General features: G+C 38.0%; 1 protein-coding gene across 3 annotated transcripts in view; it reads right to left on the bottom strand.

Annotated features, from left to right (window-relative positions):
* ANKRD28 (ankyrin repeat domain 28) overlaps window positions 1–15,130 on the bottom strand; it is a 201,499-nt gene that overhangs the window by 54,426 nt on the left and 131,943 nt on the right. For all 3 annotated transcript variants that reach the window (XM_024209574.2, XM_024209575.2, XM_024209573.2), the window contains 4 exons: window positions 14,386–14,586; window positions 13,547–13,634; window positions 5,152–5,294; window positions 2,422–2,634 (listed from right to left, as the gene is read on the bottom strand). In XM_024209574.2, coding sequence (XP_024065342.1) covers window positions 2,422–2,634; window positions 5,152–5,294; window positions 13,547–13,634; window positions 14,386–14,586 — 645 coding nt within the window. The remainder of the gene's footprint in view (window positions 1–2,421; window positions 2,635–5,151; window positions 5,295–13,546; window positions 13,635–14,385; window positions 14,587–15,130) is intronic.

Below are 15,130 nucleotides of genomic sequence, written 5' to 3'. Positions count from 1 at the left end.
AGATGGCGGTACCAACGGTTCATTGCTTGGATCTGCTGGATCCCATTGTTTATGGGTCATCTTCTTGTGCCTGTGGGACTTGGAATGCATTCCATCCCCTGGGGCCGAGCTGGTGGAGGGAATGTTGATTTCCTTGGATTTTGAGAAAGATTTAGTCCCATGGTTATGGGACTGCATCCTAATCTCCCAAATAAACCCCGCTATCGGGTCAGCAGGGGTGGTTCTGCTGACACTGGAATCGGACATAGTAGTGGGAGGCTCACTCCTCGCTGAATTAGTCATGATGTGAGCTTCTCCCAGGCAGTAGAGGCAGTGTTGGTGGTCACCGCTGATCGATAAGGATCGCATGCAGGAGGCGCAGAGTTTGTACCCTGGAGCTCTGGGCATAATCCAGTACCCACACGGGGCAGCAGAGAAGTCCCTAAAGTCTACTCTAAACTAACATTAAAACTATTAATTACTAAAACCAAGAAAGAAATAAAACTAGTAAAACTACTGTTAAAACTATTTACAACTATGCTTTTTACAACTGCATCAGACAAGGACGATGAAGGTTCCGACCCAGATCTTCAGCTGTGAGAAGGAACTGGAGATGCAGTCGGTCCTTCCCGCCATTTATTGCCTCGGACGGAAGCACAAGGCGAGTCAAGGTGCATGCAAAGACTAACAGACGCTACTTTCAAACTCTCTGACTCTGGGTGCATGGTGCACATGCGTAAACCCCCAGTGGAATACAATAGGGACTATCACTCAAAGATGAACCCTATGTTTAGGAGGGTGGAAAGAAAGATATTGGGCATCAGAGTTGTAGTCTAAATATTGGTTTTCAACCTGGGAATGTTCTGACCCTTCCTATATCACCCCCTTGGCTGGAATATAATTATCAGTTGGCTTTGAGATTGAGTGTGCCAGGTTATTCTTGGGGCTGAAAGCTGACCAGGATTTGCTGGCTTCCCACATTATTTTAATATAATTTGTTCATACAATTTATTTTTATTGCTTTTGTTAACCTCATTTATTTAAAATAAATCTAGAAACTTATGTGGATCAGATGTCCTCTGCCCCAGACATCAGGGGCTGTAGCTAACTGTGAAGACCTTTGGCATATCTATCAATAAGCCACTTCTTGCTTCTCCATAGAACCTGCTCCCCTTAGTCCTCATGCTAGGCATTTTGGTAGCAAGGAATGGGACCAATTAGCGCTTTTGATATCTGGAAAGGCACGGGAGGCAGCCCAGGATTTTGGAGGTAGTTGCTGTTTTTGGCGGGATGTATCTCTTCAATTCCTGACATTTGTGGGCAGGAGCAGAAATAACCAGATTTCTTTTTTTGGAGGGAGGGGGGAAGGAAAAGGGGGGAGGGGAAGGGTTTTGGACTCTTAGTTCCATAAAAAAACCGATTTCCCTTTGTCTCTACCTCAATAGCCAGCCACACATCAACAACAATGGACAGGCACGTTACCTGAATGTTTATGAGGACAACTGTCATCATCAGACTTGAGTGAGCCTCACGCTAAAATAGTTAGCTGTTTCAGGCTCTTAGTTTGCAGACTTAGGAAGACCTCACAGCATTTTTCTATATTCAAACTTATTTTTCAACCATAAGGCTTAGAAATTTAAATTTTATAAGTCAAAGGAAATATTAAATTCTGCAACAGAGGTGGATTCTATGGCAAGTCCTACAGCCATAGAATTATGGCCAGGAGTACATTTTTTCTCTCAGTCCATTTAGGGCCACTAATATGCTGACCATGTCAGCCAGCAATCTGAGTCCTCCTACTGGCTAGGTCTCCATCAAGTACAAGCTTTGGCTCCTTACCTTTAAGGCCCTTCACAACTCAACCCCTCCCTATTTATTGACTCTAGAATCTTCTGTTGCCCTTCACCGTTCTACTAATGATGCCAGCCTCGTTTGCCTGTGTATATTTCTCCCACAAACACTTGTGTGATTTCTTCCACACTGGTTCTTATTTATGGAGTACTCTCAGAAATAACTTCTAAAACTACTAACCTCTTTAAAATTTCTTCTCAAAATCCGCTTTTACTGTTATGCATATGGGATACTTCTAACAGATAATGGCCAATACGGATTTCTGACAATTATCTTATTTAGTGGGCCCACCTAAATGCATGTTCTTTCATTGTCTCCCTCATCTTTCCTCCCTTATTCCTTCAGATTGTATATCCACTGTTTGTGTTTCATCTTAAATTCGATTGTAAGTTCTTTGGTGGCAAGGACGGTCATACACTCGTCTGTAGAACCCCTAGCACAACAAGGTTCCACAATCCTGACACGGGCATATAGGTACTATTGTAATAAAAATATATTAAACCTTGTAATTTAAAATATTGTATCTGATATAAAGACAGATGTATTGTCTGTTACAACTTGTTGAATCCACCTTTAGATTCATTTCCTTACCTTCATATTTACATCTGCTCCATTACAGACCAAAAGTTCTAAACACAATGCTCCATGTGTTGATGCAGCAGCAAAGTGCAAAGGTGTAAAACCTTTCTCATTCATCTGATTTACATTAGCACCACAGTCTATAAGTTCATTTACTACAACATCTTGTCCATTGTAGCAAGCTACATGAAGAGGTGTATTTCCGTAGGCATTTGGTTCATTCATCTGATGGGAAAAAACAAGACGATTAGTTAAGATACTGTGAAATTCTACCAAACTTCTTTTATGCCATCATGCAACAGTATTTAACTAAGTACAACAGAACATCTTTTGTTGTTATACAGGATGTCTTCATTGCATTCTGGAATACCACAAAACATTAAATGTGTTCTGGACTGGATTTCCTTGACCAAAAAACTTTAGAATGGAATACTTTTTAACCTCTCTGAGAGGAGATAATAAGTGTTTTGTAGTGTGAAAGGAATAGTTGTGTGAAATGAAGGTATTCTGCCACTTGTAAATAGAATTCTCCAAGTTTATTACCACAGCAGATCCACATTGTTGGGATCATGTACCTTGATTCTATGAGCCCCAAAAGCTCCTATAATGCAGAGACATTGATGGCAAGTACACACCCTTCCCTTGATCTAAACATCAAGATTGTATACTGGAGGGTCTCACACTTCCTTGCTTTTGTAGGCACACCCCATTGCAAGCAACAGAGTCTCCTTGCATTCCTTAGCCCCTCCTCAAGATGCCTGTGTGCCACACTGCCATCCCCTTCTATTTCAGGGGCTCTCTGCAACCTACCTCTCATGCTAGTGGCGGTGTGCCCTCATCGTTTCTTCTCCACATTCACTCTTCTGCCACATGCCAGGGTCTCTGTGTGCATCTCTATGCATCACTTTCTCTCATACCAAGGTCCCTCATTCTCCCCACTGCCAGGGTCATCCAGTCTCTCCCAAGCCCACCAAGGGTTCTGTGTGCCACCAATTCATCTCCCATGCCAGGGCTCTGTGAATGCCCCATGTCCATACATTATGCTGGAATATGTTAATGGCAATCAGTTCTTTAATCAATAGACAACTACAGAAGTGGCTAAAGCTCCTGGGTGTGCTAGATGAATGGAAAGGGCTCCAGGTGCCCCCATTTCCCTCTTCCCCTCTTCCCCCAATTTTCACCAAAATCAATAGGGTTTGTTCACTGATGCCTAAAACATTCCCTGAAATTTTGGAATTGAGTGGATGCAGTGTTCAAAAGTTATTACATTACTGATAGACAAATTCCAGTGACTCCACCTCCCTCAATTCCTTACTGCCAGTTCCAAATACATAGTAATAATCTAGAAAAACAAAGCAGAAAAGTGGGTGAGTGTTGGTCTGCAGAGGCAACATGCTCCGACAACTCCAGTTAAAAGTGAAGAATGTTTTTTTATCTTTTGCAAATTGTTTTTTCAGATCCCTTTTAATGGACAACAAGAACCTCACAGAGAATGGTTGAGTAGTTAAAACAGCAGAACTGCTATCCCAAAATGAACATTAGGGACTTAAAACTAAATTTTACTCCTGCTGGAATTCTGCACCATTGCACGATGCAGAATTTGCGCAGAATTAATGTTCCTCACAGAATTTTATTTTTTCACGCAGAATGTGACAGCCGGAGCCCATCTGCCAACAGCAGGACCTCCTGTATTTCAAAAATACTATTTTGAAATAAATTACCAAAATAACAAACTGGTGTGAGAGTGTTATTTTGTCAAATATGCAGAATTTAAAAATACTGCGTGCAGAATTTTTAATATTGGGGCACAGAATCCCCCCCCGCAGGAGTAATTAAATGTAGATACTTAGGTGCCTAGATCTAGTCATCTAAATAAGTGGCCTGTTGTTCCATGGTACTGAATGTCTGCGGGGCCTACTGAATTTAATAGGAATTTTGGGTGCCAAATACTTCTGAAAATCAGGCCACATATTAAGGTGCCTAAATATGGATTTTAGGCACCTAAGTTTGGAAATATTTGTCTTAGCCCCTAAGATATGAGAAGCTAATACTGCATTAATGTGCAAATTGAGCTCCAAGTTACATATAAAGAAACATCATAGTTTTCAAACTACAACTTCAGAAGCAATGGCCACTCTGTGCTAGATTGCAAGATGACTCAAAAGGTGAAACTCCAATAGGCTTACAATTCAGTTTAATAAATTTCTTTTTATCATCTAAAAAATACTGACTATTTTTGTTAACACATTTTTATAACTAGGTACTTATATGACCATCATTAGTGTAGTATCAGAGTACTTCACAATCGTTAATGATTTACCCTCAAAACTCCTGTGAGATAAGGAAGCTTTATCCCCACTTTACAGATGGGGAACTGAAACAAGAGATTAAGTGACTTCCTCAAGGTCACAGAAAAAGTGTACATCAGAGCTAGCAACAGAACTCCAATCTCCCGAGTCCCAGTCTAGTGCCTTAAACATAGGATCATTCCTTCCCTCCTGGAAGATAATGAAACCATTTAAGGACAAGTTTACCCTTAAGTGAAAATCTGTAGAAGAAACTTGAGCCTAGGAAGTGAAGTCCTGTAATCAATAAATAAATGAGTGAAGACCTTGTGAAGTACTCTTACTACCATTATTCTTGATCATGAAGAAAGGAGCATTCTCTGCGCCACTATATTCCTGATCAGTAATAGTTTAGATTTTTCTTATGTCATTTGTCTTTGGCTACATGTTTACTTACATCAACTCCAAGATCTAGAAGATATTTGACTACGCTGATCATTCCACTAGATGCTGCAGCATGTAGGGGTGTATATGATTTCTTGTCTTTGCATGTCACTTCAGCTCCATGGGTCACAAGTAATTTCACAACTTCAATGTGACCTGGGCAAATAAAAGAATAAATAAATAATATTAAGACGCAACTTGATTTATCAATTGTGCTCTGACTTTTACAAAAATAATACCAATTTATTATTAGCTGCACTTGATCAACTTTTAAAGGTGAAAAATCCAGTACAGACTCTCCTCATTTAAAAGAAGCAAAGAACCATATTCTTTCCCTACCTCATTTCCTTACGATTTATAAAGGCAGTCTAAAATATTTTCTCCATGTATTTTCTCCTACTCCAAACAATCTCTCTAGCCTTGATTTTTGTTTTATATAAAAAATATCAGATCTTGTCTTCTGTTTTTGCTGAAGGATTTTTTGGAGGACTTAAAACCTTACATCAGCCCATTAGCTCTCAAATCCAACTGAGAGGGGAAGGGATTTTTAGTAAGCTATTTAAAACTTTTGCTTATCTGATTTAATACCTATCTAACCCAAACTTCTGTCAAAGATTTGAAAGAAAAGCTCAGAACCTTGCTTCTTCAAACTGAAGACTGAGAAAACTTCCATTTAATTTCTTAAGGCTTCCTGCATGAATCGTGAAAAGACTTCATATTCCTGAAGTTTCTAAAGTAGAAACAAGCAGAAAGATAAGTCTCTTTTTAAGAAAACATTTCTAGACTTTGTAATATAAAAAATTTAAATGATTTTTCCTTTACAGATATGTTATTTTTTGAAAACTTTACCCAAAGTGATTTAGAAACCCAAGTTCCATTTTCAAAAGCGACTTAAGAATTCATAAGCCTAAGTCTCACTGAAAGTCAATGGGACATACGCTCCTAATTCCCCAGGTCATTTTTTAAAATAAAGGCTTGGCTATGCTTAAAAGGCTGCAGCAGCATAGCTGTACCAATGCATCTGCGGCGCTGTAGCACTTCAGTGAAGACACTACCTACGCTGATGGAAGGGCTTCTCCCATTGGCATAGGATGGTAATCCAGCTCCACGAGAGGCGGTAACTATGTTGATGAGAGAAGCCCTCCCATCGACATAGCACTGTCTACACTGGGAGTTAGGCTGTTATAACTTCATTTATGTTGGTGTAACTTATGTTGCTTAGGAGGGTGTTTTATTCATCCCCCTGAGTGACATAAGTTATGCCATCATAAACCATAGTCTAGACATAGCTTAAGTGAGAATCAGGTCCACTGTATATGAACATACGCACACTGATTTCTTTAAAAAAAATTAAGAAGTTAATTTTATCCCTCCCTCTCCGGTGTCCCCAAATCTATTTAAAAAATGAAAATTAGACAAGTGATATGCTCCAGGGATAAAGTATCCTATTACGTTTCTATAAAAGTAGCATGTGCTAAAATTGGTAGATAGAATGTAGCTTAGCTGAACAAGAGAAAGCATTTGTTTTTCCAGCTGGGTGAGCACACACCACAAAATGTACGTGTCCTCATTACAACCCCGATAATGCTTGTCCATACATAGCTGTGGCATCTCAAACACTGAATTTCATTCCCTCAAAAGTACTTCTGCAGGCAGGATAAATCAGATCTTAAATATTTATCTCTAAGAACACTGGATCAATAACAGTCACACACATCGACTTCTTGGCTGAAGTGATTATCAACAGCTGAAGTCTGATTTCAGCATGGCTTCAAACAATGAGTAATGGTATTAACACTGTTTAATTCACTGGGAAGTGTCAGCAACTTTCTAGCTGCCATAAGCCTCCCCCCTACAGAAGAAAGTCTGTGATCTTGTTCTGTTTTACTCTTTGGCACTATGAGGATGGATTTCCCAGCATGATGTACATATCTTACACTAGTACTGGATGGCTCCAATCCCCTGATTTCAAGGATGAAAGACTAATTTAAAACAGGCTTCAAACACAGATTTCTGCAAATTGGATTATTGATATTCTTACTTGTATAAGTGAAGCAATTTCTAGGACAAGAAATCCAGATATTTGTGACTAGATCACTTTTACAACCATTCTGATCTATCAGGTGACCATCCATTTAAGTTTTTTTTCTTCTTCTCAAATATGCATTTTCTACTTTGTAAACTACAAAAGACTTTACAGACCTCAGCACCAAGCATGCTTGCAGTGCTTTATAAAGTTATTTAACAACTCTTCCTCGATCCACCCATACAAATTGAGGAGTTTCATTTATTGGGCAGATATCTATTCTGACTTCTTTATATTTAAACAGAAACATATGTACCATGACCCCTCCCCCCACCAATTATTATTATTATTAATAGATTGAGTAAACGATTTGAAAATTGTATTTTCAATGTTTCCAGCTCATGTATCTACTTTCTGTTTCAAGTCAGGATTTGGGAATACTGTCCTGACAAAACTCTCTTCAGATAAAAGCAACACTGAAAGAGCAAACAGTACCTTAGCAAAGGCCTGGGCTGACAATGCTTCTGCAGTAACAGACAGGGGAAGTTTTACTCCTCTAAGGCCTTATCTAGAGTAAAGGGGGTGAGGGGTAAAATCAATTTTTAACCCCATTTAAAACATTACTTAGCATCTAACATATATGCAGTTTAATATCTTTAAAATCATGTTAGATTTTGATCAGCAAATATAATTTTAGAGAGGTTAGCACCTAGCATAGATGCAGTTTAAATGATGTTTCAAATGGAGTTAACTAACTCAAGGAACCCAATTTAATTAAAAAAAACCAACCCAAAATATTCATTACTTTTTCTAGTCTACACAAGGCTTAAGAAACTAGACTGAAGATGGCAGGTTGATACCATAGTTCTAGCTTCACTGGGAAGAAGAGAACTGAGGTACAAAGAGTGGAGTTGGGAATGATACAGGGAGTGGTCACTTGCTTCCATAGCCATGCCTGGCAGGCAAGGGAGTAGAGCCTGTGATATCCTTTCAAGTCCCCATCTAGAAACAGTGCCAAGAATCAGTTCCTTTCTCTGCTAACAGCAGCATGATCACCTAACCTTTCTGCAGAAGCAGTCAGAGGCTCTGTTTTCTCTATGCCAGAGGTTCTTAAACTGTGGGTTGGGACCCCAAAATGGGCCGTGACCCCATTTTAATGGCGTCACCACGGCTGACAGACTTGCTGGGGCCAGAGGCCGAAGCCCAAGGGCTTTCGCCCTGGGCAGTGGGGCTCAGGTTACAGGCCCCCTGCCTGGGGCTGAAGCCCTTGGGCTTTGGCTTTGGCCTCTCCACCTAGGGCGGTGGGGCTCAGACTTTGGCTCCCACATCTGGGGCGGTGGGGCTTGGGCGGGCTCAGGCTTCAGTCCCCCGTCCTGAGGTCGTGTAGTAATTTTTGTTGTCAGAAAGGGGTCGCGGTGCATAAAGTTTGAGAACCCTTGCTCTATGCAAACTATTTCTATAGTGTTTTTTTTTAAAATGTGTATGTAACACACTAATCCTTTAAATGAAAGCCTTTCTGAATCACAGCTGAAAAAGTATGCTAAACTGCACTTCTCAGTAAAAATGAATAAGCACAACTTTGCTCTTCCTCTACAACTTCTCTCGGGGCTCATTACATTACTTGTTTTTGAATAGAAGTAGTTCCTAAGGTTACTACTTCAATATAATCTTTGCTATACTTATATCAGCACAAGCTTGACCTAAGGCAAAAAACAAACACCTACTCAAATATGATGTTAAATGTCTGTCCTACTGATACACATGATGGACATCTGTTCAAGCAGCAATCTCTCCTGGTACATACGCAGTAAGTACTAAGACTGAAAATGGGGAAAATTATCTAGATCTATGCTATTATCTCTACTATCATAACAAATTGATATGAACAAAGACCAAAGAGTTAAAATGTTTCAAGTGTCTATGGCATAATCCATATTATTCATCAATAAAGCACTAATCTTCAAGTTAGTCAGGCACCAACACAGTTCTAAACCTCACTCTGTTTTACTAAGTGAAGTTGCAATATCAAAGTTTTATGCTTTGTGCCATAACTTTAAGGTAAACTTGTTCACCAATCATAGAGCTTCCCATTACTGACTGCAATTCAAAGTTTCTATTGGGACAATGATATTGAAGAATACTTCTTTAGGAAAGCTATAAAAATGACGCACAATACAAGCTGGAAAGAGAAGGGACATGTTCTTATATTAAATATAGTGGGATAAAATCAGCTTCACGATCTAAGTGTCAGTGCACTGCAGAGGCACTGACCAACAATGATTTTACTCTCTCCCCTTCCCCCCCGGGACCCCATGGCTTTTATTTCTTTCTATTGTCCTGAGATTTTTAACTCCCCCACATCAGAAAGTATTCAGTTCCCCTCCCACCACAAAGAAGTTAATATGAATTGTTAAAAATAAAAAGACATTAAGGTTGTGTTTAAATAATTTTGAAAAACAGAAATGTTAATGATTAAACAATGTAAGTCATTATATAATATATTGCTTAACATCGTTAATTCTGTATCAAGATATAGAATCGTAGGACTGAAAGGGACCTTGAGAGGTCATCTAGTCCCCTGCACTCATGGCAGGACTACGTATTATCTAGACTATTCCTGACAGGTATGTGTCTAACTTGCTCTTAATAAAAATCTCCAATGATGGAGATTCCACAACCGCCCTAGGCAATTTATTCCACTGTTTAACCACCCTGACAGCTAGGAAGTTTTTTCTAATGTCCAACCTAAACCTCCCCTTCCTGCAATTTAAGCCCATTGCTTCTTGTCCTATCTTCACAGGTTAACAACAATTCTTCTCCCTCCACCTTTTATATACTTGAAAACTGCTATTATGTCCCCTTAGTCTTCCCTTTTCTAGACTAAACAAACCCAATTTTTTCCAATCTTCCCTCATAGGTCATGTTTTCTAGACCTTTAATCATTTTTGTTGTTCTTTTCTAGACTTTCTCCAAATCTTTCCTGAAATGTGGCGCCCAGAACTGGACACAATACTCCAGTTGAGGCCTAATCAGCACGGAGTAGAGCGAAAGAATTACTTCTTGTGTCTTGCTTAAAACACTCCTGCTAATACATTCCAGAATGATGTTGGCTTTTTTGTTTGCAACAGTGTTACACTGTTGACTCATATTTAGCTTGTGGTCCACTATGACCCCCAGATCCCTTTCTGCATTACTCCTTCCTAGGCAGTCATTTCCCATTTTTTGTGTGTGCAACTGATTGTTCCTTCCTAAATGCAGTACTTTGCATTTGTCTTTATTGAATTTCATCCTATTTACTTCAGACCATTTCTCCAGTTTGTCCAGATCATTGTACCAAGACAATGTAATTGTAATGTCTCATTGCAAATGATCCAAAATAGCTGAATAAGATTTTCCTCCCCCCTCCCCAAACTCTCCACAAATCCTGTCCTGAAGAGATTTCAGTCTATTTTTAAAAGAGGTACTATATAAATACACAATTTAAACTGATTTCAAAGCATTTTCCATGCTTTTTTTTTTTTAAAGTGAATCTAAAAACTATGCACAGCATACAAGAATCATTTATATCTATGATGAAGTGCAACTGCCATTAACAGTGCTATAGAACACTGCACAAATGTTTAGGAATAACTGGGAGTAGGGAAACAGTTAGACAAATTGTAAACTACCCAGAATTGAATTTGATCAGCACATTAATGCAAAAACTACTACTCTAGAGTGCTGAGGGATCTTTAATGATTACAAATGGATCTTGGTTTATATCTCATCTGACGAATTCCTATACTTGCAGAGCACATAATATCAATTTTTCTATTTTCACTCTTCTCTCCTGGGCTGGATAAACTATTATTTTTGAAAGTCAAACTGCACCACTGAATAGTCAAGACTATGGAATGGCATCAATTAACTTTTTCCTGCAATTGAGAATTAAACTCAGGTTAATCAATGCTGACTTAATACGGTATGTTTATCACATAATTTCCATTTTGAAGTAACACCTGCTTCTAGCCAATTTCCTGGAAATAGATATCTGTTACTGTTCGGAGCTGTGGCCACTACCATAAATTCTTCAGTGAGAACTAATACAGCCCTACTGAGATAAAAGAAAGGAGAACTGAAAGCAATTACAGTTGGTACCAAGTCATAAGAAATTACAACTTTTTTGATGTCAACAGAAAGTATTTTGTAAGTACACAGATGCCACAAGTAGAAAAGACATATGAGAAAAAAAATGTGTTGCACCTGCTCAGAAGTCAAAGAAAACTGGTTGTTACTGAAAAGTGCATCAGTAGCTGCCTATGACTTATTTAGAAGTATAACTGAGTTATTTAGTCAAGGCTCTTATCTGCTTTTCTTTTAATCTTTTCTTCACTTCTTGAATGAAGCTGGAGGTGAGGAACCATGACTACAGACAAGCTGAAGAAAAGAATTCCCATACTTATTATAAACAGCAAAGTTCTACATAAAGGACTAAGGGAAGGAAGTCTACATAAAGGATGCCTATATCATTCTGACGTGATAACCAACCCATTGTGGACAACTTCATCATCAGAGGCAAGACAATGATTGGGAAAAAGAGGCTGAAATCCTGCAATAAAAGTGGAAGTGCAATAATTTGACGTTTTATTCTTGGTCCATTTCCCTGTTAAATAAACAAAACAAAACCCAAGCAGGGAGCCAATCAACCAGAAATACAGCTATCTTAAAGGCTATTCTTCTTCCTTTTTGAGTCAGCTTCTGATACTTTACTAGAAAACATCATATTTTTAGTAAGGCTTTTGACATAGTCCCACATGACATTCTCATAAGCAAACTTGGAAATGTGGCCTAGATTAAATTACTATAAAATGGGTACACAACTGATTGAAAGACCATATTCAAAGAGTAGTTCTCAATGGTTATCTATCAAACTGGAGGTCTCACAGAGGTCAGTTGCAGGTCCAGTACTATCAATATTTTCATTAATGATTTGGATAATGGAGTGGAAAGCATGCTTATAAAATTCGTGGATGATGCCAAGCTCGGAGGAAATGCAAGCACTTGGAGAACAGGATTAAAATGCAAAATGGTCTTGACAAAATAGAGAATTGGTCGGAAATCAACAAAATGAAATTCAGTAAAGACAAGTGCAAAGTGCTACACTTAAGGAAAAAATTAAATGCACATACACAACATGGAGAACAACTGACTAGGCATTGGAATTGCTGAAAAGGATCTGGGAATTACAGCACATCACAAATTGAATGAGACAATGTGATGCAGTTGCAAAAAAAGCTATTATCTTTCTTGGATGTATTAACAGGAGTATCATATGTAAGACATGAGAGGCAACTGTCCTGCTCTACTTGGCACAGGTCAGGCCTCAGCTGGATGAATGTGTCCAATTCACGGTGGCACACTTTAGAAAAGATGTGGATAAATTGGAGAGAGTTCAGTAGCGAGCAACAAAAATGGTAGAAGGTTTAGAAAACCTGACCTATGAGGAAAGGTTAAAGACTGGGCATGTTTAGTCTTGAGAAGAAAACCTGAGGGGTGACCTGTAACAGTCTTCAAATATGTTAACGGCTGTTCTAAAGAGGACAGTAATCAATCTTTCTCCATGTCCATTGAAGGGAGAACAAGACGTAATGGGCCTAATCTGCAGAAGGGAGATTTAGGATAGATATTAGGAAAAAGGTTTTTAACTATAAGGGTAGTGAAATTCTGGACTAGGCATACAAGGGAAGTTGTAGATCCCCATCTTTGGAGATTTTTTTAAGAACACGTTGGACAACACCTGTCAGGAAAGGTCTAGGTTCACTTGATTCTGCCTCAGTAGAGTGGGCTGGAACAGATGACTTCTCAAGGTCCCTTCCAGTCACATTTCTATGACTCTATAACCACCACTTATGAGTGATGGAGAATTATATTTATCTCTATTCAGTTTCCTCGTACGCCGATCTTTCCTCTTAGTAGACATGGGGCATTAGTGCACAAATTTTCAATCAGGAATCCACATTAAACCAAAAAGTGTTAATGTTTAGGGGGGAAACTGTTTTACTTTCCTTTCTTAAAATAAATTAGCAAGTCATTTTTTTCTGCCACAAAAGCATTCATAAAAAAAAAAAAAAAAAAATTTCTTTTTTCTTTTTTAAAATTTTATAAAAAATATAAAAATAAATTTTTTTTAAAAAAAAAAAAAAAAAAAAAAAAAAAAAAAAACAGTTTGCTGTATCCTATTACAAATTTTATATGAGATGTATAGATACCTTCCTTGTAATTACCTACTAAGTAACCTTGACTAAATGTTTTTGCCTAGAAATTAAAGTATATAAATTCAATAAAATGAAGTGACTGACTTTCTCCCTAATGCACAGAGAATCAGTTGCAAAGGTGTACATACCCATATATGCTCCCCAATGTATAGCTCGTCTGTCTTTCTTGTCAAATGCATTAATATTGGCACCTCTAGACAATAACAAACTCACCATCTAGGGTGAAGAAAGAAAAATAAGTAAAATACCTCTGCTCAGAATATAAAACTATGCATAGAATGTGGCATAATAATGAAAGCAAAGAATAAATCTTGGGTGAAATGAAACCAAATTTTTAAATCTTTTAAAACCACCATTCCATTTACATCGCTTCTGATATTTTGTGCATTTAAGTACACTGGATGCCCACATTGGTGACAATGTTGTGATCATGGGGTCCTCTAAATTATATATCAAGTGACAACCAAAATATTTCAGATTACCTATTTTATGCAACTGTTTAACAACCATGGCATATTATATGTACTGTATCTACTACATACATACTGTTTATTAAAACTAAAAAAAGTTAGTTAAAAATCTATGTATTTAATCACCCAACAAATTTACATATTAAAAACCTTTCATTTCCATACAAATTGCTGAAAATGGATAAATTACACTATGGCTTCAGTCACTAGAAATTAATTTACAATTTAAGTTTATGCATTTTAGCAGAACCCAGACTATAAATAAAAGGTTGATTTTTTCTGGGGGAATGCAGAAACTAGAAAAAAAGCATTCCTACAGGCTAGTAAGAAGGCCATACCTCACCACTGGAACAGTATTCTTCAGGGCTTTAGTATAGGGATGTTAAAACTGTAAATGTACTTTACCAGATCATGTACACGCATGCAAATAACAAATAATCAGAGCTTTGGTGGGAGGCAAGAGGGCTAAGAAACAAGATCTGGAAAATAATCCATACCTCAACATGTCCACTGAAGGCTGCATGATGTAATGCTGTTCTACCTGCTCGATCTGACACATTTACATTACTTAGAAGAGGCACCAAAGCTTCAGCACATTTAACAGCTTTATTTGCAGCTGCTATATGTAGGGGTGTTTGCCAGTTTTTGTCACGGGCATTGACATCTGCTGAATGCTTTAACAACACCTGAACAGCATCCTGAAAATATTTGCAATAAAATAAATTACATTACCAAAGAACTAAAAGAATATACTTAGCAACTCCATGTAAAGTACAACAGAATCTCACTAATTCACACTTTGATAAACTGCATTCACATGTATTTTCAGGTTAAAAGTTTATTCTCAAGCCCAGCAAGATTCTGGGATGGTTATAGATCCCTCAAACACAGCTAAGGCACTTACAATTGGCATTTGACACTGGTGGAATTCCCCATCACAAGATCAATAATGCTCAAGACTCCCTCTATTAGTATGCATTAGTGAGGCACTACTGTACTTAAAATATATTACTACCAATTGTTAGACACCTTTTTTCAAAGAATAAAAATAGCTGCAAATGGTATATTATAGATATGGAGAGTTTAATAACCATACTTTTTACATATCTGCCTGTTTATAATACTATCATATTATAAACAGACATCTGCAAAAGGAATATAATTTTTAATGGTGCCAAAGTGACAATCCTGCTGCTTTAGAGTTCTATACCACAGTAATTTTGTAAGTAAGAAGTTTCATTC

Source organism: Terrapene carolina, unplaced genomic scaffold, assembly GCF_002925995.2.
Source record: "Terrapene carolina triunguis isolate 2854851 unplaced genomic scaffold, T_m_triunguis-2.0 Scaffold84, whole genome shotgun sequence".
Lineage (NCBI taxonomy): Eukaryota > Metazoa > Chordata > Testudines > Emydidae > Terrapene > Terrapene triunguis.
The sequence above is the reverse complement of the archived record's forward strand: the minus strand, read 5'-3'. Positions and strand labels throughout refer to the sequence as shown.